The sequence below is a fragment of the Silurus aristotelis genome, assembly GCF_946808225.1.
Source record: "Silurus aristotelis genome assembly, chromosome: 3".
NCBI classification, from domain to species: Eukaryota; Metazoa; Chordata; class Actinopteri; order Siluriformes; family Siluridae; genus Silurus; species Silurus aristotelis.
In genome coordinates, this window is record NC_139576.1 from 2,239,751 (window position 1) to 2,261,836 (window position 22,086).

Consider the following 22,086-nt stretch of genomic DNA (forward strand, 5'->3'; position numbering starts at 1 on the left):
GATTATTTGTTTCATTAAAGGTAAAAAAAAATCCCGTTTTCAGTAGAAGAATTATTCACACAAATTAAATAGAATAAATCAAATCAATGCAATAAACATTTTTTTTACATAAATTAAATTGGCAGAAATTAGACTTTATTTGGTTAATAGAGAAGTCTTTATATGTGAAAGTGGGTATGGTTATTTTTTTTTCAACCTCCTAAGACCTGAGCTTTGGTTCGGCTTGCATTTTAGATTTCTTACAGTTATTTGGGTTTAGGAAGAACCAATAATTATTAAAACCATATATTTTCTTTGAACATGAAGCTCTTCTTGGAAAAAAATGATGTCACTTATGTGGACACTCGGTCTGTATCTACAGAGAACAATAAAGACACCATCGTGCACAATGTCCACGTATGTGGACACCCAGGTCGTAGGAGGTTAATATTAATTTTTTTTTTTACGCTCGACTGTCGTAAAAACGTTGTCGATGACAGGAAGTGGCAGCGTTTCCGTGCAGAACAAACTGATGTTTTCACCACTCATCTGAGTAATTTGTCCATTTTGAGACGTCCTTCATAACGTGGAAGATGTTTCCTGTCCAGAGCCTGTGCATCTGTCACGTGACAAACAAATAAATCCCTCTCTGAGATTAGTCATTAGTCCAGTTTTATATAAAAGATTTGTTTGAAATGAACACTGCGGCTGAAAATGACCTCCAGCATGGACAGCCTGAAGATCCATGAGGGTATTGTAGAGGGTAATCATGCAACCCTTTACAACAACCATGATAACCAACAACCTTAGTCACATGAAGATAGTGTTTGGATTGCAAACTACTTTGTACTCCATCAGTGAACAAAATAGACTTGATGAAATCGTAATGAGTAGATACTGTATTTAGATGAATTTCGGTATGCTTTGAGGGCGGTTCCTCTCAAGGTTCCTTCTTCATAAAGTCTGAGAAACACAGTTGGCAATGGATCCTGTCACACACACATATATATATATATGTGTGTGTGTGTGTGTGTGTGTGTGTGTGTGTGTGTTATCAGCACTGAGCTGTGTGAACGAGAACGACGAACCAGTGGGCATGTCCGAGTGTGTACAGTGGGCGGGGCCAATGCCTCCTCAAGTGCAGAGCTGCTGGATTTCCTGTAAAGATGACTGCACCTTCAGCCCCTGGTCCAAATTTTCAGAGTGTTCTGGCTGTGAAGGGACACGGACCCGCAAACGCACTGTCACAGGTGAACAACACACTCAAACACATACACACTTACACACATACACACTTGCTCGTCTTCTGCTCTGCAGTCACTAATGGAGTTTCAATGCGTCCATAGGAACGTTCATGCTAGTGCAAGTCTAAAACCATGCTATCAAATTAAAAAACATATGAGCCAATCAGAATCTGGAATGATTGACAGTGTTCTGAACTGTCTGGAAGCCCCGCCCCCTTTTCCTTCATCTTACAGTCATAAGATTTCAATCAATGCTTTTGTGGACCATTCATCTCATGTATAAGAACCCGTTTTTGTAAGAACTGTTATTGCTGCAGGATACGGTAGTGAAGTGTGTGTGCTAATCTCCCACCATGCTAACATTCATTTCTGAGAGGAAGATCACCTACAGCTGTTATTTCTAACACCACTGTATTTCTATTTCTGTTTTTATTCTCCTGACTGTGTTCTGCTTCAGCATCTTGAGATTTCCGAATCGTCTAAATTCCGGTGGTTTTATTTTGGTGTGCGGATTAGATGTTTGATGAATGTGTCTCGTCGTCTGTGAGAAGAAAAAAAATGCACCATGTAAGCAGCTTTGGATTTTAATGACAACCCAATCATAAGTTTTTTTTTCTTACGTCTTTTGAAAAACAAACGCAGCGAAGCCTGAGAGCTGAGACGCCTCTAATCTCCTGCTGGAACCGTTCACAGTAGGTGATCTTTGAGTATGGAAAATGAGTGTCAAAACCAGAAAATGACTCCGCAGTGGCTCAGAAGGAGGCAGACGGGCGACAGACGCTGATGAGGCTTGAAAGAAGAGGAAAGAAACTGGAGAGTATTCCTCCCTTTGGAGCACTTAGAGGCCGTGGCCGTGTCCCAAATGCGATATGTCTTGTCCAGTTGATGTTCTTAAGCCAAAGTCTGGCATTCTGTATTGCTGAAAGGCTTCTGAACGAATTTAACAGCATTTCCTGCTAGAGTGTCATGCCAGCTCCATGAAGATCTGCTTTCCATTTGTTCTCCTGCTATAGAGCTCAAACCTTTACAATTTTTGTCAAGAATGTGTACGTTGACTAAAGCCCAGGCCTCCTCACCTCACTTACATCAGTACCTGACTTTACTAACACCCTTCCAGCTGAATGAATCTCTACAAAATCTAGTGGAACATCTTCCCAGAAGAGTGGAGGCTGTTATAGCAGCAAATGAGGACTAATTGTAAAATGGGATGCATAGAAATGATCATAACCCAATCTTATGCTCACGTGTCCCCAAACGTTTGTGCTGTGTGCATGTGATTGGTAAATGCACAGTACAGAAATTCAACTAAAATTGCATTAAATCTGGTTGTTTAATCCAAAATTATCATGCAAGATTTTTTTTCAACTGACCTGCAATTTTGTAAATCCTTGATTTATTCCTATTTATTCCCATGAATTCCCATGGAAAGTTTCCAGACAAGATTCCTGGAATTTTGCAACGCTAGTCAGGAATCTTGAAGGCTGTGCACGTCCCTGCAGAGGAGCTGTTGGAAATGAAGTTGGAAACGATAAGAAAACGGGACGCATTATTATAAACCCTGCATTACTGTCAGATCTGCTTTTCGAGACAATGAATTAAATTACCTTCTGACCAAACGCAGCGACTGACATCAAACGCACGTGAAGTCTTTATCATTTTCTCTTCATATTTTATCTGAAATGAGATGTAAAGCCCGAGGCAGCGTGCTGAGTGACGCAGGTGTGGAAGTTGACCGATTACAGCTCGAATTAAAGCTCAGTATGAGGATCTTAAATGCCTGAAGGCTAAATTCAGCTGTGATTTCTCAGCGGTGTGAAATGACTCTACTTTTCATGCTGGTAATGGAGTGGTGCATTGGTGATGCTATGCATGCTAACGCACATTAGCCAGGCTGCCAGGCTAAGTGTTGGTTTAAACATATTCAACTGTTCCAGTTAAACTAGTGCTGTGTTAATATCTTGGGGGACAGAAAGATACATTTTTGTTTCTGAGATTTTTCTTATTATGCATAATTATAATAATAATTATAATAACAATAATTATAATAAAATATCCAGCCTATAATGCAGTGAACTTTGTATGGGCTTAAATCACAGCAACAATGAATTCTGGATTCTTATTGGCTAAAATTGGTTTGACAATGTGCAAGTTACATGCATTTCTAATCTGTTGTTTAAAAAAATAAAAAATAAAAAAATAAACAGTGTTCTGTAGGTTTATTGAACATTGAACATGAAGTCTCCAGTATCAGAGCTCTGGAACTTCATTTTTAGGACATCAAGGAACAGAATAAAGAGAAGCTGGTGAAGGAACATCTGTTTTTGGAAACATAATCAGACAGTGATTTATTTGCTAAGTATGTTTTCACTTACAAGCAATTTGTTTTGGTGACAGAAGCTTCCAGGTGCACATTTTAAGAAAAGAAGATAATGTAAAAATGTAAAACAATATATATATATATATATATATATATATAGTTGCTATAACAGGGACAACAGAAATTAACTGGTTTTAAGAACATCCGATGACACCGAATGGGTAAAAATATGTATGAAGTCTTTGATGAATAAAATAATTCATAATTGGACGTGCTCTTATAGGAACCTTACCAACATCAGGGTGGCAAGAGTACACTGTACCCATATAAATACCCTGCATAATAATCCTTCTATTTTCCTCCTTCTCAGGGCGGAGCAGGAAGCGAGAGCGCTGTCTGAAGGAGGACGTGTATCCGTTGGTGGAATCCGAGCCATGTGTGTGTGACAAGTTAATCTCAGAACCTTGGGGCAACTGGTCAGTGTGTATCCTGCCCAAAGCCCCAGCGACTCTGTCACCAAATGGATGGAGAGGAGAAAAGGAAGTGATTGAGTGTGGGGAGGGAAAACACTACCATGCAATGGCCTGCCTTGACCAGAGTGGACGGCTTCTTGATCCATCTCACTGTGCAGAGACAGGTCAGTCTGAAACCCTCATATTACCCCAGAAAGCTAGGGAATAACCTTCTCAGATTAATAAATACAATCCTAATATCATTTATACTTTTTTGGAAAGGTCAGATTTATGTTACCTTTCTCGAGCTGACTCCAGCTTCCTAACATCAATGGGATATGTGAAGAAAAGATTTAACTGTGCTGTAAAGTACATGTAACAGATATCAAACACTCTTCTTTCTTTACCTCCCTTTCTTTCCGTTCTTAGTAAGTATTGACGAACCACGACTGTTCCTTGTTTTTCACCACTCCAAAAAGTCTCCATAAAACTTGACCAAACCTTTCAATTCCAACAGAAAAAACCCAACCCCTTACTCACCTGCAAAAAGTCTGACAAATCCCTGTTATCCTTTCAGAAAGTCAAAATAATGCCTCCCACTCCCAGCTACACCGATCAGGACCACCTGCCTAATATTTTGTTGGCCCCCTTTTGCTGCTAAAACAGTCGTGACCCGTCAAGCATCAACAGCATGAACTTCTTCAGCAGTTCGAGCTACAGGATCTCATCTGTTGGATCGGCCCACACGGTCCAGCCTTCACTCCCCACGTGCATCAACGAGCCTCGGCCGCCCACGACCCTGTCGCCAGTTCACCACTGTTCTTTCCTTGGAGTACTTTTGATACATACTGAACACTGAGGACCAGGAACAGCCAACAAGAGCTGCAGTTTTGAAGATGCTCTGACCCACTCATCTAGACGTCACAATTTATCAAACTCGCTCAAATCCTTGCGCTCGCCCATTTGTTCCATACATCAACATTGAGGACAAAATGATCCCTTACTGCCTAATAAATAAATCCACCCACTAACAGGTGCCATGATGAAGCAGATTTCTTTCCTTATGTCTTTATATGTCTCATTCCTGACTCATCTTTCCCTCTGTCCTTCAGATTTGCAGGAGGAAACCTGCTCCATCCCATGTCCCCTGGACTGTCGTCTTAGCTCCTGGTCCCCATGGTCCCCCTGCAGCGTGTCCTGTGGCAGTGGACTGAGGGTTCGCTTCAGATGGCTGCGAGAGAAACCATTTAATGGGGGGCGACCCTGTCCCAAACTTGACCTGAAGAATCAGGTGAGGTGTGAGGGAAAGAGGACAACGTCCTCAGCAACTGGCTCAGGCTAACAATTCAATATTTATAAGACAAACCCCAGAGTGTGTAAGGGTTGGAATTGGGGTAGGAACCTATAACTGGCCACCACTCCTCAATGCTAGAAATTAGAATAACATACTGATTCAAACTTTCATTGTTTAGCATCATAAGCTAAATTTGTCCATTACAAAGCAGTACAGCTCAAATTTTTCCCGCCCTTTTAAATACATTATATGGACAGTTTATAGACACCTGACCGAAAGATTGATATTTGAATCTATATTTTTTGCGCCATGTAGTGTAGTTAGCAAATGTTAGCCAAACCACCCTAGCGATATGAATCTATATCTCTAGACACTAACGAGCAAACTGACTTTAAGCTATCTATCATGTAATAAAAATCAAGATCGCTCAAATTCAAGCAAAACTAGCTAACTCGATTGCTTAATAAACTGACACATTACCGGTCTTGGAATCTCCACATGGCAATACATTATAGGACATCAGGCTAATATGAAGTTGATGTATTATGCTAGGCTGTTTGATAAGCTATAAAGTGAAAAGAAACATGAGTTATGATATTGTGATTATGATCTATAGTAAAACCACAAAACGTAGACATGCTAGCAGGCTTTTCTAATATAAAAAAAAGCCTGCTAGCATGTCTTCATGACGTGCTGGGCACTTGGCCATCTTTAAATGACAATCGTACTTAATTAGAATAGTCTTTAAAGGTTATTTGATAAGAGAACAGCAAGTGTTTGAGAAGTGTAAATGTCAATCCTGATTAGCTGCAGCTGAATCTGATTAATAACAACAATTACAACTCTGATTCATCCTGATGTGTGTGTTGCTGGAAGTGAAGTCCTGGGCTCATGCTGGTTACATTTGTTTTTTCCTCTTTTAAAAAAAAAAAACTCTGAGTACTTACTAAAATACATTTCCCACAACTTTAGAGATGTCACAGTAACCTCGGAAACTGAGCTAAAAAAAACCCCACTGTACAAACATTTATTGGACAAATGTTTGTGGACACCGGAAGATTTCTATGTGTTTTTTGAACATCCCATTCCACATTGAGTCTTCATTTGCTCTTATAATAAGCTCCACTCTTCTGGGAAAATGTTCCACTAGATTTTAAGGAGATTTATGAGATTTTATTCAGCAAGTCACGTCAAGTCAATTTCTATTGCACTTTTCACAACGGATATTGTCTCAAAGCAGCTTTACAGAATTGTAAGAGTTAAGGTTAACGATGTGTGTTTATCCCTGATTATCAGCTGTGGCGACTGTGGCAAGGAAAAACTCCCTTAGATGTTATGAGGAAGAAACCTTGAGAGGAACCAGACTCAAAAGGGGAACCCATCCTCATTTGGGTGGCAAAATAGCTACAGTGGTGTTAGTAAAGTCAGGGGTGCACTCAGTGTTTACAATCATCTCAAAGGTGTTTAAAAGCTCTATAGCAACAGATCTTTCACTTCAACCCATGAAAAGCAGATCATTGTGCTGGCTTTGTGCACAGGGGCATTGTCATGCTGGACCAGGTTTGGGTCTCCAAGTTGAAGTGAAGAGAAAACTCTGACCTAAACCTTAACCCTAAACCTGTCTGAAAACTTAACCCTAACCGCTAATCCTGACCCTAAAACTTAGTCCTTACAAAAAACTGACGCTAACATTTAACCCTAAACCAAATCCTAGCCTTTAACCTTAACCCCCAACCTTAGCCCCCTTATCCTGACCCTAACCCAACCCCTAAAGCCTAACCTTTAACCTCAACCCCTCACCCTAGCCCACTAACCTTGAAGTTAATCCTTAATCCTAACCCAGATCTTCAACCCTAATCTTAGCCCCTAAATCCTGACCCTAAAATTAACCCTGACTTAGACTGTAAACCCTAACCCTGAACCTTAACCCCTTATCCTGACCCAAACCCAACACCTAAACCTTAATACTGACCCAAACTCTGATCCAGACACTAACATTATCTCCTAATCTTGACCCTAAATCTTAACCCTAATCTAGACCCTGAGATAAACCCTAATCCTTAAACTCAAACTCTCACCACAACCTCTTAATTCTTAAACCTAGTTATTAATAATTAGGTAAAATAACAATTGCATTGGAAACAGTTTTAGTGGTGATTAGTTTGAGTGAGTATATGAGGTGTGTATAATACTGTAAGTACCTCCTGTGCTCTCCATAAACCTACTGTAACAGTATGGAGGGCCGACCAAGTGTCCTTCCAGACTTATTAAAATTCCCAGGAGTCTGCTTGGAACGGGAAGAGAACGCTCATGGGAGTCATTGGCGGCAATAATAGTCACCATTAGAGCTTATTTATTTCCTCCCTCATGCTGATAGTGTGTTACATAATTAAGCTCAAATTTAGAGTTCTGAGACTAAGGTGGACTTGATGTAGAGTTCATGCTGTAAGGGCATCAGCATTCACAGTTAATAAATCACAAAGTCAGTCACATAATGCAAACGATTAGCATTTCTGAGGTGGAGGTTAAAGGGGCGTTTGACATCAAGACGTCTTTGAGCATATAGAATAGATCCAGAATGTTTCTGATTGTCAAACAATATAAAAAGGTTCTGGCTTTATTTGTGCTTTTGGAACCTGACATTTCTCCATGCTGAGGATAATTAGCTGCTGCTCCTGTGGAACTAGCGAGTCTTTGCTACATCCCACATAATGACTCTTGTTTGGTTGTGCTTTCAGAAGGTTAGTGTAAACTGTGCGGAATCCAAGCGTGCTCCCGACCTTTTAAAGTAAAAAACTTTTAAAGACAGATGTAGAAAAAGTTTCTGGTCTTATCTTTATGACACACATCTGCAATAGTGTGATTATAATTGAATAAATGAAGTATATTCCAGATTTGAAGCATGGTGGTGGGAGTATTAGAAAGTGCAGATGATTTTGCAAAATGGACTCAACTGCATCGTCCAAGTTTCACAATCCAGAAAACGTGAGTGGTCTGCATTTCATCATTAAATTTCTGGCATTATACTGGAGCTCCTGGAGGTTGAATATGTTCTGTATGATTGCAGTTTATATTGTAGATCAGTGAGAAGGATGGAGAGTCTTTCTGTAAGGAGCATGTGTTTGGATGTAATAAACAAGCTGAACTGAACATCTATATGTCGACTATCTATGGAAGGACACAAGCAGTTCGATCTTCCACAAGAAGAACATTTACGCTACTGATCTAGCCTTATCGCTAACCATCAAACACACAATATGGGAAATGCCAGTATTGACATTCCAACTTAAAAAACTTTTAAAAGTCACACTTTCTACGCAGTACACAATGAAATGAAACAACGTTCCTCCAGAACCCTGATGCTCCATACAACAACAATCACAGAAACAGGAAACACAGGGTTCAGGACTAGTAAGTGTCCTCGCAACATAAAGTGCATGTGTGCAACCTGGTGCAAACAGTGCAAAAACAACACAAGACAGTGCAAAGACAAATACACAAAACACAAAATACAAAATAGCGCCGGCAGTAAATCTGTTGTATATTACACACTGTGGTGTGTAAGAGACGTAAAGTGAACAGTAACAAAAAATGTAAACAAAATGTTGTGCAAAAAGGCAAATAGCAGCAGTCCAGGAAAGATGTGCAAAAACGGCATGTAAACAGTTTATGGTAATGAAGTGATGGGTGTGCGAAGTAAGTATGAGTGTGTTTGTACAGTTTGTACAGATCAGTCACACAGTTGTTTGTGTGTGTGTGTGTGTGTGTGTGAGTTCAGTTCAGTTCTGTGTTGAGGAGCCTGATGGCTCGAGGGAAGAAACTGTTACACATTTTGGATGTGAAGCCCGAATGCTTCGGAACCGCTTTCCTGATGGCAGGATGGTAAAGAGTGTGTGTGACGGGTGTGTGTGGTCGTCCACAATGCTGTTGGCTTTGCGGATGCAGCGTGTGGTGTAAATGTCCATGATAGAGATGAGAGAGGTTGTCCGCCAAATGAACACAAAGTAATTTGGTGCTCTTGGCGATCTTCACGGAGGATCCATCGATGATCAGTGGAGAATGGTCGCTCTCTATCATCTTGTCGACGTTCAGAGACACACCAAGCTGTTAACTGTTGCACCTCCTCTCTGTATGCTGACTCATCGTCCTTGCTAATGAGACCCACCATGGTCGTGTCATCTGCGAACTTCATGAGTCACAGTCATGAGTCATCCGTGGAGCGGTTTGGACGATACGCGCACTGCATGGGGTCCAGTGCGGGTAGAGGCTGGGTCTTGACATGCCTCATGACGAGCCTCTCGAAGCACTTCATCACGATGGGTGTGAGTGCTATGGGACGATAGTCATCGAGGCAGGAGACAGTAGACTTCTTCGGTTTGGGAACGATGGTTGTCGTCTTGAGGCACGTGGGAACAATGGCGCTGCTCAGGGAGATGTTGAAGATGTCGGTGAAGACATCCGCTAGCGACGGGCGTAGCAATCGTTCAGCGCATCTGGGAGGAAGGCGTCCCGGTCACAAGCAGGTGATGTCCTCTTGTAGTTTGTGATCGCCTGGATGCCCTGCCACATGCGCCGGGTGTGTCCGCTGTCCTGAAAGTGGCCGTGAATTCTCTTGGCGTGTGCACTTCGCCTCTCTGATGGCACGGGACAGTTTGGCCCTTGTGTCATTAAGGCCGTCTTGTCCCCATGCTCTGAAGGCGGACGCAGTCATCCACGGCTTCTGGTTGGAGCGTGTAGTGATGGTCTTGGAGATGTTCACATCATCAATGCACTTGCCGATGTAGCTGGTCACTGTTGATGTGTACTCCTCCAAGTTGATGAAATTGCCGTTGGTTGCGGCTTTCCTGAACAGAAGTGAGAATGAATTAGAAAATTATCAATTGAGTAAAAAGTATAATAAAAATAGCTATATATTTATTTTGTTTATTAAATAATAGAAATGATCATTTAGTCAATCATTTTAAAAGTAAGAATATGAAATAGATAGACAAGCAAACAAACAATAAACAAACAAACAAACAAACAAATACATAAATTAATAAATATGAATCAATCAATAAATGAATTCAGTAATGAATCAATTCCTTAATTAGTTTCCACTATTTATTTGTTTGTTTGTTTGTTTGTTTGTTTGTTTGTTGGTTTGCATTAAATAATTTAAGATTTAAAAAAATGTATAAAGCAAGAAAGAAAGAAAGAAATCAACATATAACTAAACAACCAATTAATCCAGTAATTGAGCAATGAATTATTATTTTTATTTTATTAATTATAATTTGCAATCTTTGTTTACTTATTTAATAATGCGTAAAACATTTTTAATAATTTTGTTGTGCACTAAATAATTTTAGAAGTAGGGATTTTAAATTAATAACTAAATGTTAATTAGACAATAAATGAATCCAGTAATTAATACATTAATTCATTCAAATGTTTGTTTGTTTGTTTGTTTGTTTGGGATTTATTTGCACTGAATTTACCAATTATTGTTGATAAAACACTTTCATTAAATAATTAATGTTTGTTGTTGGTTTGTTTGTTTGTATGGTAGCTGCTCTAGTAGTCAACGTACTGTATAAATGATTTAGAATGAGTGCAATACACAACTGGTCCCCACTAACACCCCTGTGTATTTATTGTTGTAAACACACAGCGGTGACTGGTGCACTGATATTTACTCTCTGGAATGCACTTAAACCTGATTTTAACTTGTTTTTTATGTATTTATTTATTTTCTAGATATATATTTTTTTATCGGTTTGTTTTTCCAGCTCGGTGTTCCTCCTTGTGCTAATGGATTCAGCGTGCTGAAGCATGCGCTTTCATTATTACTCAGGACATAAACAAGCATTATTATTGTAATGGAGATGTGTTTTTTATCTGCCGATTCTGAAGCCGCTCTCCGCAGGAACGCAGAAAAACATGCCGGCCCTCAGGACGAGAGCGTAATGAGTCAGTTAGCATGCAGTTTTTCTCGAGTGTGGCTCGAAAAGAGGGATACGAGCATCAGTGTGGAGGAGAGGACAATTCCCTATTTCCTCTACCTCGGTCTATTACAGAATACATCTATTATGTATGTACAAATAAACAGAATGTTTCCTTAGTGGAAAAAAAAGCTGGAATATTGAGTAAACTAGGACCTGAAGGAACAATGTCCTTTTACTGGCTGCTCAGATGTTCCAGAACCCCAAACCATGAAGCATCTCATCGTTTATTCTGATTTTCTTATAATTATATAATTTGTACAAATATGTGCATATGTGTATCAGGGATTTTGAAAGATCTTGCAACCAGGAACCATTTGAACTGTGACTTTAATTCCAAAGATCTGAACAAACTAAAGCTATGAATATTTCTGTCTATAGATGAGTTAAATCTACAGGCAGAAGACAGGAGGTCAGGTTTTTTTCCTGTTAGGAGTAATGCTAGCTCAGTGGTTGAGGTGGATCATAAAGGTTGTGAGTTCAAGTCCCAGAACATCATTCTTATCACTGAAATGTCCTGACCACATTGTAGCAGACTCAAAGTTCTTGAGTTGCTCAGGAACTTTGTGGATCTTTTGGCTGTAAATTTGGAACCATCTCCAGCTGTACAGAGCATCTCTAATTAAAGAGAACTCTATCCAGAGGTAGGGCATCATGATTAATCAGACAGATTTGAAGTCAGGTCAGGAACCCAGTCAGAAATAAGGATTGTTAAGTATCTCCTGGGCCCTGGAGCAAGTTTCTTACCCTCAATTGCTCAGTCGTGTGAATGAAAAAGTTGCCAATCTAAATAATGGCATCTTCCAAATACTTGTATATTTGTATTAGGAAACTAATGGTGTAACTGGTGCTATTCTGACCACCTGCGTTACCATGACTGCGGTTTTATCACGGACAGCCAGTTAGAACGAAGAGCAAACATAAAATTCTGCGTGAAACTGAGAAAAACTGCCAAAGAGACGTTTGAGACGGCACACGTTTGACATACGGCAACACCGTGACGAGTCGTCTGTGGTGTTTCAAGTGGCACATTCGCTTCAAGAGCAGAAGAACATCACTGAAAGCTGACAGGAGCTTCGATAAGCCCAACCACCGGAAAAACATCCGGCAACTCCTGCATGATGACCGTCGGATCACCAGATTTGGCTCCTACGAATTTTACCCTCTTCCCGAACATGAAGGTCCAGCTCTTTGTTTTGACACCGCTGCAGAGATCCAGCACGAAACGCAGAAGGTCACGTTACTGAAGAACGCTGGGGGCGCTGTATTACTGTGCAAGAGGATTGTTTTTAAAGGGACGGTGTGTGATCGTCTATAAATAAAGCAATTTCTTGTCAATTCGTACGTAGCTAATGCACTGGGTGTGCAATGCTAATCTGAGAACTCAAGTCGAGCATGTATCTTGTGCACCTCATACCATAACAATTCCTAATGTGGCATTTTATTAAACAGGCCACACCCACAAGCGACACCACTAGGAAATGCTACACCTTCATAAAAGCTCCAAGTGACACACTGTAAAAAAAACATAGTGTTTCCTGTAAGTTCTTGTTAGCGTTTAAATCATGGTTCTGTTCCATCATGTGACCGATCGCAAGCTAAATGTTTTTTTCATTCATGGTTGCAAGCTGAGATGATGGTCAATGGACAGATCAAACATATGGGCAGTAGATTTAAAAAGAAACCCTGCTCACCACTAACCCTTAAACCTCCTCCCAGCTGGGAGCATCATAGTGATGAGTTCCAGGAATAATCACAGCAGGAACTTTGGTGGAGGTTAATGTTGATACCCTCCAGAATGCAGAATGAGCTGATAGAGAGAACCATGTGATCCATGTTTTTTGTTGGTAATGAGAATATTATAGCAGGTAATGTAGGTGCAGGTCGGGGACATGGTGCTGTAGTGGGGTCGGGAACGAGCTCTGTATGCTTGGTTAGTCTGTAAAGGACGTGTTTTTGTGTAGAGGTCAGCATGCAGATGACTTCGGAGAGCATGCAGCAGATACAGACGTGTTTCTCTGGTGTGATTAGCACAGATGGCTAAACGAACGCTAACGCTCTTTATGTGGCCTCTGGACCCAGTTTGGCCTGGTTAATGTCTCTTCTGCTCTCCATGAGGGTGAGATAAATGTGTTTGGGTAATACTGGGCAAATTATAACTTTGTGTGTGTGTGTGTGTGTGTGCTCCAGGATTTAAGTTCGGTAAATTTCACTCAGGTAAAGTAAAAGGTCATCAAACTGAGCTGGAAAAAAGTCATTGGTGTAAGTGTGTGAGTGTAAGAGATCAAAAGAGAGAGAATAAAGGAAAGGACCACAATAGCGATATATTATTTTGTATTGTAGTTATAGTATCTTCTTCTTCTTCTTCTTCTTTCGGGTTCTCCCAGTGGGGGTCTCCACAGCAGATCATCCGTCTCCATACCCCCCTGTCCTCTACATCTGCCTCTTTTAACCCAACTGTACATGCATGTCTTCCTTCACCACATCCATAAACCTCCTCCTGGGTCTTCCTCTTTTCCTCCTTCCTGGTGGCTCCATCCTCGCATTTTCCTACCGATATACCCCATGTCCCTCCTCTGCACATGTCCAAACCATCTCAATCACACCTCCCTCACCTTGTCTCCAAAACGTCCTACATGTGCTGTCCCTCTAATAAACTCATTTCTAATCCTGTCCATCCTCTTCACTCTAAATGAACATCTCAACATCTTCAGCTCTGCTACCTCCAGCTCCACCTCCTGTCTTTTACTCAATGCCACTGTCTCTAATCCATACAACATCTCAGGTCTCACCACAGACCTATAAACTTTCCCTTTCACTCTCACAGATACTCTTCTATCACAAATCACTCCTGATATCACTCTTCTCCACCCACTCCACCCTGCCTGCACTCTTTTCGTTACTTCTCCAACCTGAAACCGCACCCCTCCACTGCCCTCCCTCTCATTCACACACATGTACTCTGTCTTACTCCTACTGACTTTCATTCCGCTTCTCTACAGCACATACCTCCACCTCTCCAGGCTCTTCTCAATCTGCTCTCTACTCTCACCACAAATCACAATATCCACAGCTCCTCTTATGCCTTTTCCTTGGCTTTCGCCACATCCCTCTTTACCTGCTGCTGCATCTCTTTGTACTCCTGCCTACTTTTCTCATCACTCTGTCTATCCCAATTCTGTTTCTCCAACCTTTTTCTCATTATGCTCTCCTGCACTTCCTCATTCCACCACCACGTCTCTTTGTCTTCCTTTCTATTTACAGATGTCACACCAAGTACCTTTGTAGCTGTCTCTCTCATCACTCCTGCAGTAGTTCCACAATCATCCAGCACCTCTTCACCACCACTGAGCCTCTGTCTGACCACTTCCCTGAACCTCACACTACACTCTTCCTCCTTCAGTTTCCACCATCTTCTTCTTCTTTCAGTCCTCACTCTCCTCCTCTTCTTCTTCACCTCCAAAACCATCCTACAGACCACCATCCGATGCTGTCTAGCTACATTGTCCCCCCGCCAACACCTTACAGTCTCCAATCTCCTTCAGGTTGCATCTCCTACATAGATTTAGCTAAATCTACCACCATCTGCCCTTCCACATTCCTCTCCTTAAAACCATACCTACCCATCACCTCCTCATCACCTCTGTTCCCTTCACCTACATGTCCATTAAAGTCTGCCCCAATCACCAATCGTTCTTTCCTAGGTACACCTTCTACCACTTCATCTAATTCACTCCAGAATCTTTCCTTCTCCTCCATCTCACAACCCACTTGTCAATCACCACACCATGATAAAACAGTTTAAACACCTCCAATGTTCCTGCTCTTACTCTCTTTCCACTTGTTCTCCTGAACACACAGCATATCTACCTTTCTCCTCTCCATCATATCAGCTATCTCTCTCCCTTTACCCGTCATAGTACCAACATTTAAAGTACCAACCTGAACCTCCATCTCCTCCACTTCTCCTTTCCCTGCTGTCTCTGTAGACGTCTTCCTCCTCTCCTTCTTCTCCTTTAGCCAACAGTAGCCCAATTTCCACCGGTACCCTGTTGTTAACGATACCTGTGGCGGTCGTTAGTAACCCGGGCCTTGAATGATCCGGTATGAAATTCTGATTCCTGATCCACATATTAGATTTGGCACATGTTTTTTTCTGGATGTCCTTCATAACACAAAGCTCCACATTTATCCGAGGTTGGGACCGGCACTAAGAGTGACCTGACGTGTGAAACTATAATAACTGGGTTATTAAAGTATATTTCATAGTGCAATATAGTATATTATATTATTGCCCTATTTTAAATACCGACTACATACCATTAGTGTTATAACTAATAATACAAACATTTCCCTAAAAATGTACAGTTGAAGTTACGCCTTTTTGTTAATTTATTGGTGTTTATGATGGATTATGTACTTTACGAGTTACAGAAATGACAGCAGAAAGTGGTAGTTTAATGGATAATATGTTTGTTAATTTGTTTGTGTTTATGGTAGTTGTGTAACTCTTTTAGTTAAATGTTTCTTCATCGACAGGCATTTGTAAAGTCTCAGAATTTTATATTATTTTGGTTGCTTGTCAATATCATTAATGGGATACTCCAGCACTCTCAGTTATTTGTACGTTTTATTTGACATATTTGTGTACTTTTGCTTCTCCAGATGTTTATTTGCAGTGTGTATCGGAGGTAGTCTTATGCTGCTTATGGTCTATAGATCACATGGTCCCTGTGAACTCTTCTGTTAAGGATTTCTTCAAGGTGTTCCAAGGGGTTGAAGAGATCAGGGCTTTTTCCTGGACACTGGAAAAAACCAGTCATCAAAGAGAATTGCAAGGAAAGAAAAAAACAAACAAGAGTAAGATTTTCTCTGATGCGGTTTTCTCTGCTCGGCTTTTGGAGGTAAAGAATTGAAAGAAGAAGCTCTAAAGTTTCTTGGAACAATATCTCAGTTTGTGGTTTGGCTGCTGAGGCGAATTTTTGTGGTAGAGTTTGAGTTTTATCCCAGTGGTTAATTATTTTGTGAGATGAGTTATCTCAGTGTTTGGAAATACAGGTGAGGTGAATTTTTGTGGTAGGCTTAGGCTTGTATCTTAGAGTTTGGAAGGATTGGTAAGGTATCAGTGTAAGTATCAGAATTTCCTTAATGGTAATGGTGAAAAACACTCACACTATCACCATTCTTTTGAATGGTTTCAGAGCAAATGCTTGTTGCGCACCACTTCACCACTCGCACTTGTTCCAAACAAGTGCAGATGCCCCAGGGTTGCCGTTCCCTAGTTCAAAATTTCCTCCTTCCTGTCCTTCAGGCTGCCTGAATTATTCCAATTCCCATTTATTATTCCAATATATTCTTGATATATAATCCAGCTGTTCTGTTTCTCAGCATCATCAGAATTACTATTGATAATCATGCTCATTCCTACCCTCTCATTCTCTACTGGTTTATAATCTCAGCACTTACAATGTCTCTCGAGCCTGTACATCGCTCAATCAGTCACTCAGAATCCTTTACATTTATTTATTTCTACATCCAGTCTGATGGAGGAGGATCAGTAATAAAGCCCAGGTGGATGTCATGCTAGAACGTTATACAGAAATATGACACTGCTAATGTTCTTCTTTTTTCTCATGGAGGACATCAGACGAGACATTGTTATCTCCAGGATAAAATATTTCAAGGTTAAAGTTATTAATAATGTTTGAAGAGAGCAGTAAATGGGGTGGATGAGTGCTTGGCAATGATAATATGATAACATCATCTACGTTACACTGATTATTGCAATTACGACGATTCATGCAGCAGTTTATTCAAAATATACTCGACTTCAAAGCAAATTAAAAGCATGATAATTGCATGAATAAATCAGTAAATATGGTTCCAGGAGCCTGGTTCAGTAGCGCTAAGCATCATTTAGGTTGTGTGTTGTAGTGATGAAAAGTAATGGAGGATGTGCTGGAACAAGGATGTTCTCTCCTCGTGAATTTGTGTGATTAAAATCACCAGCAATAATGAACGCTCCAGATGCATTGTTTACAGCATGCTAATAGCAGTACAGAGCTCCACATGGGGGGGTGGGGGGTGGGGTAGATACTATGCTGCGATTATGGCGCATGTAAATTCATGGGGTAGATTAAAATGTCTGCACTTGTTAGAGAGATAATCGATATCAGCAGTGGGACTTAATCATAAAAATGGCATCAGTGCACCAGGTTTTTGAGTACTGACATGCAAACAACCCCAGCTTTACTTTTACCACAGCGCTTCCATCTGCTCTGAAGATGTTGCACCCCTCTACGTTAATCACAATGGTCAGGGTGAAGTTATTAAAACTTGTTTTTATGGAAATCATAATGCTGCAGTGCAAAAACATGTCAAGACCAGAGACCATAGAGCAGCACAGAGGGTTAAGGGCCTTGCTCAAGAGCCCAAGAGTGGCTAAACTGGGGAATCCTGACATTCCAATCAATAACCCAGAACCTAAACCACTGAGCTACCACAGTGAAAGTAGATCATGTCATCGTTTTTACTGCAACTGATCGCAGTAGCCCTCTTTTCATTGACACTTTGTACCAGTTGTTTATTTTATTTATTTATTTATTTATTTATTTATTTATTTATTTATTTATTTATTTATTTATTAATTTATTTATAATACATCCATTATTGTAATATGCGTCAATGTGGTTTTATTTTTATGTTTAAGTACATTTTAAAATACAGAAGGAAAGAAATACATATTTATCTAAATAAATGATGTTAAATAAAATATAATTGTATTATTTGTCAACAAATCCAAAATACTATACATTTAAACTAAACTAAACATACAATAAATTATTTAATAAAATGTTTAAATACATATAAAATAAATATAGACATAATTTTATATATATATTTAAAAAAAATCTATCCTAATTTTTATTAATTTTTAAATACAGATCACATGATTTGTGCTGAAATGCCCAGTCTCAAATGATCATACACAAACAGAGAATCTGGCAACCTCAGAGCGCTGAAACATCAACTCAGTGGGAGTCCAACATTTGTAATTGGAAAGTCCCATGTGTGTAACCTGACTCTGAATATGAGAAACTTTCTTATCATAGTTATTGGCACCGCTGTTGGACTTCCATTGAGTCGATCATTTTAAGACTTCTTTTGAATTATTACTTCTCTTCTGCTTGACTTTTACATTATTAATGCAGATCGGTGTCCAGAATTGAATCCTGCTGCACTGTGACTGCTGTTTCAGCATTTACCTACCATGATTACCTCATAATCCGTGATATGTACAAGATGTAAGCGATAGCGTTTAAAAATTGATCCGGAACATGATTGGAGTTTAGAATCCTATCAGCCTTGAAGCCATGACTAATACCTCGGTGATGGCTCAGCTACGGAAGCTTAGCGCTTTGCCCCCCGTTATAAAAGATTATAAAACGCTGATGTATTATATTAATAATCGCAGGATGGAATGTTATTCTGGAAATATAATTATACCAGATTGGATGGTGAAATGAAGCGAGTTCTCGCTAATGCGATCAGACACTTGGACCCCGCTGTACACACGCCAGTCTCGGCTCTGTCAGAGGCCCGCTTTTATTACACACGCGTACAAGAAATTATGATGGCGAATTAATAAATCGGGTTTGAAGGAAGTCGACGTTTATGCCTGAAGTGATGTATATGAGGTAGATCTGCCGCTGATCATTGATCTGACCAATTAATAGAGCAACAAGCATTGAGACAATCAAGGTCTAGAGAGGTTTATTGAATGTCTTGATGTTGCTCTGGGATTATATTCTGGGTTGAGAACTGAGCTTCTGCAGGTGCAGACGATTCAGATCAGTTTACCTGCCTGAAGTTCAGTAGTTTAAAATTATTTTCTTCACATATGACAGCTTGTTTGGTCAGAGCACAGGGTCAGCCATAATCTGGTACCCCTTGAGGTAGATAGGGTTAAGGTCCATGCTTGAAGGTCCACCAATACTAGTTTGGTGTTGCTGGAAACCACTGATCTTTGAGCACCAGTGCCCTGGAAACCTTTACACAATGTGAGGATAGTGGACATCTGGTTAGCTTGGTGACTGATTGAGATCCTATGGTGTAGACCCGGCTGAAATTATGCTTAGAACCACTGGATTCTTTGTTCATCAGCTTTATAGATTGACCTATTTTTATCTTTAGTATCTGGTTCAGTTTTTTCTTTACCTGGATGTGACACCACTTAATTGGAAGGTACCACACCTAGGCACAATTGACCATTACATTTATATTTATGGCATTTGGTAGACGAGCGACTGAGTTCATCTCAGTTATAGAGCTGAGCAATTGAGGGTTATGAGACTTCAGTGGCACATCAGTGGCACCTCGGTAATGCTGGGATTTAAGCTTCCAATGCAGAATCCAGCTGCTTTACCACTGAGTTACCACCAACTACTGTACCTCAGCATAGCCAATACACCTACCTATATGTTTTTGTGCCAAGGAGAAAACCAGAGAACCCAGAGTAAGTCCATAAAAACAAGCTGAAAAAACACACACACATTAAAACTCAGCTCACAAGGTGCACCAGGCTTTACTGGAACAACTACTTCTGCCAAAGCATTGCAGGAAATTGTTATTAATCATCATGTTCATGGAGATGGAGATGAACAAACGAAAATGAAGCATTATTCCAATATCACAACAATAAAATCACAAAGTGAGGTACACCAGAATTGTTAAAATTGTTAAAAGCGCATTAATTTCCTGCAACAGCAGCTCGGACAAATCATAACGTATGATAAATAATAAATCATGATCTATTATATGATTAAATATAATATTTTTTGTTCAGAGATGTTAAAAAAAAATTGCCGAAAGAGTCTCGGATCAGCGTAATAAAGTTTCTCAGCATGATGCAATCTTAAAGAGGAGTTTACACTTTGTTGATAAGGAGAGTAGCTGTGATTCCTGTGAGAGAGCGAGAAAGAGAAGATCCTGCTGAGGAAAATTCCGGTTGGTTTTGTAACATCAGTGTGAACAGGAACTGTCCCATAAATACATCGAACTATAAATCAAAATATGTGACGTGTTTTTCATGAATGAATGGACAGTGAAATTCCATTCCGTCCAAATCACTAGAAACGAAGTCACAACTGGGTTTTGTGCAGAGTTTTACTTCAGTAGCATAAAGAAAGCAGGGAGAGAGAAAAAATCTAAGCCCTGGGAGATTTATGTAGCTGTGATTTCAAGCAGGTCTGAATCGGAGTGGATTTCTCTCTCTGTATCTCTCTCTCTCTATCGCTCCTTCTTTTCTCTTCCTGAGTTGTTATCTCGGTCTCTGTTCTTTATCTCCCTCTGTGCCTCTCTTTCGTGTTTTAGCGTCTTTTACTTTTACCTCTGACTCGTGTACTTTCTGCTCTACGAGTTCCGAGGGCAAAAACAAGTTTCGAACCTGTCACATACTTTTCTTACCATCGTGTTCTTGGAAAATATCTGGAAGCAGGCGAGAAAAAAAAGAAGCAGCATTTAAAATGAAAGTGGAAATTAAATGAAATAAATAAGCAAAACAAAAGCAAATAAACGAAATAAAAAATGTTTTCGATCCACTGAGGTGTTGCTCGTTTCTAAAGTGTTGCTCCTTTTTCAGAAAATCAATTAATAAAAATCAGTCAATAAAAATTATTCAATAAACTGTATCAATAAAAGCACATGTTTGATTGTAAAAAATGAATGAAACAGATCACTTTAAAATTGTAGCCAAACAGTTGGGCTTCTGATCAAAAGGACATGAGTTCAAATCCCATCATTACTAAACTATCGCTTCGGGGCCCTTAAACAAGGCCCTCAAGCCTCAATGAGATAAATGTAATTTGCTCTGGAAAAAGTTATCCAAACACCAAACTTGTCACGTTTATATTTATACCATTTTACAGACGCATTTATCTCTGCAGCTATTAGGTTAAGGGCCTCACTCAGGGGCCCAAAGTTCAAATTCTTAACCATTGAGCCATAGTTTCACATAATAATACATAAATAGTTAAATAGGTAATGAGGGTGATGATGATGATGGTTATGTTGATGATGATGATGATAATGATGGTTGTGGTGATGATGGTGATGATGATGATGGTTGTGGTGATGATGATGATGGTAATGATGATGATGGTGATGACGATGATCATGGTGGTAATGATGATAATGAAGATGATAAAGATAAGAATGATGAGGATGATGGTGATAATGATGATGGTGAAAATGATAATGAGATAGTGATTATGGTGATAATGATGATGATGATGGTGGCGATGGTGGATGTGGTGATGATGATGATGATAATGATGATGGTGGTGGAGCTAGTGGCCGTGGTGATGATGATGATGATGATGACCACGATGATAGTGGTGGTGGTGGTGGTGGTGGTGATGATAGTGGTGATGATGATGATGATGATGATGATGATAGTGGTGGTGATGATGATGATGATGATGATGATGATAGTGATGGTGATGATGATGATGATGATGATGATGACCACGATGATAGTGGTGGTGGTTGTGGTGATGATAGTGGTGATGATGATGATGATGATGATAGTGGTGGTGATGATGATGATGATGATAGTGGTGGTGATGATGATGATGATGATGATGATAGTGGTGGTGATGATGATGATGATGATGATGATGATGATGATGATGATAGTGGTGGTGATGATGATGATGATGATGATAGTGATGGTGACGATAATGATGATAGTGATGGCGACGATGATCATAGTGGTGATGATGATGATGATGATATAGATGATATTAATAATAGTGAT

The 22,086-nt window shown here is 39.9% G+C and overlaps 1 protein-coding gene across 4 annotated transcripts in view; it reads left to right on the top strand.

Moving 5' to 3' along the window:
- The window catches only part of thsd7ba (thrombospondin, type I, domain containing 7Ba), a 291,739-nt gene that overhangs the window by 211,114 nt on the left and 58,539 nt on the right, over window positions 1-22,086 (top strand). For all 4 annotated transcript variants that reach the window (XR_014532628.1, XM_083536063.1, XM_083536062.1 and 1 more), the window contains 3 exons: window positions 1,038-1,229; window positions 3,911-4,177; window positions 5,105-5,283. Coding sequence is in view for 3 of the 4 variants with exons in the window: in XM_083536063.1 (XP_083392189.1) it covers window positions 1,038-1,229; window positions 3,911-4,177; window positions 5,105-5,283 (638 nt within the window). In the remaining variant the exon portion in view is untranslated. The remainder of the gene's footprint in view (window positions 1-1,037; window positions 1,230-3,910; window positions 4,178-5,104; window positions 5,284-22,086) is intronic.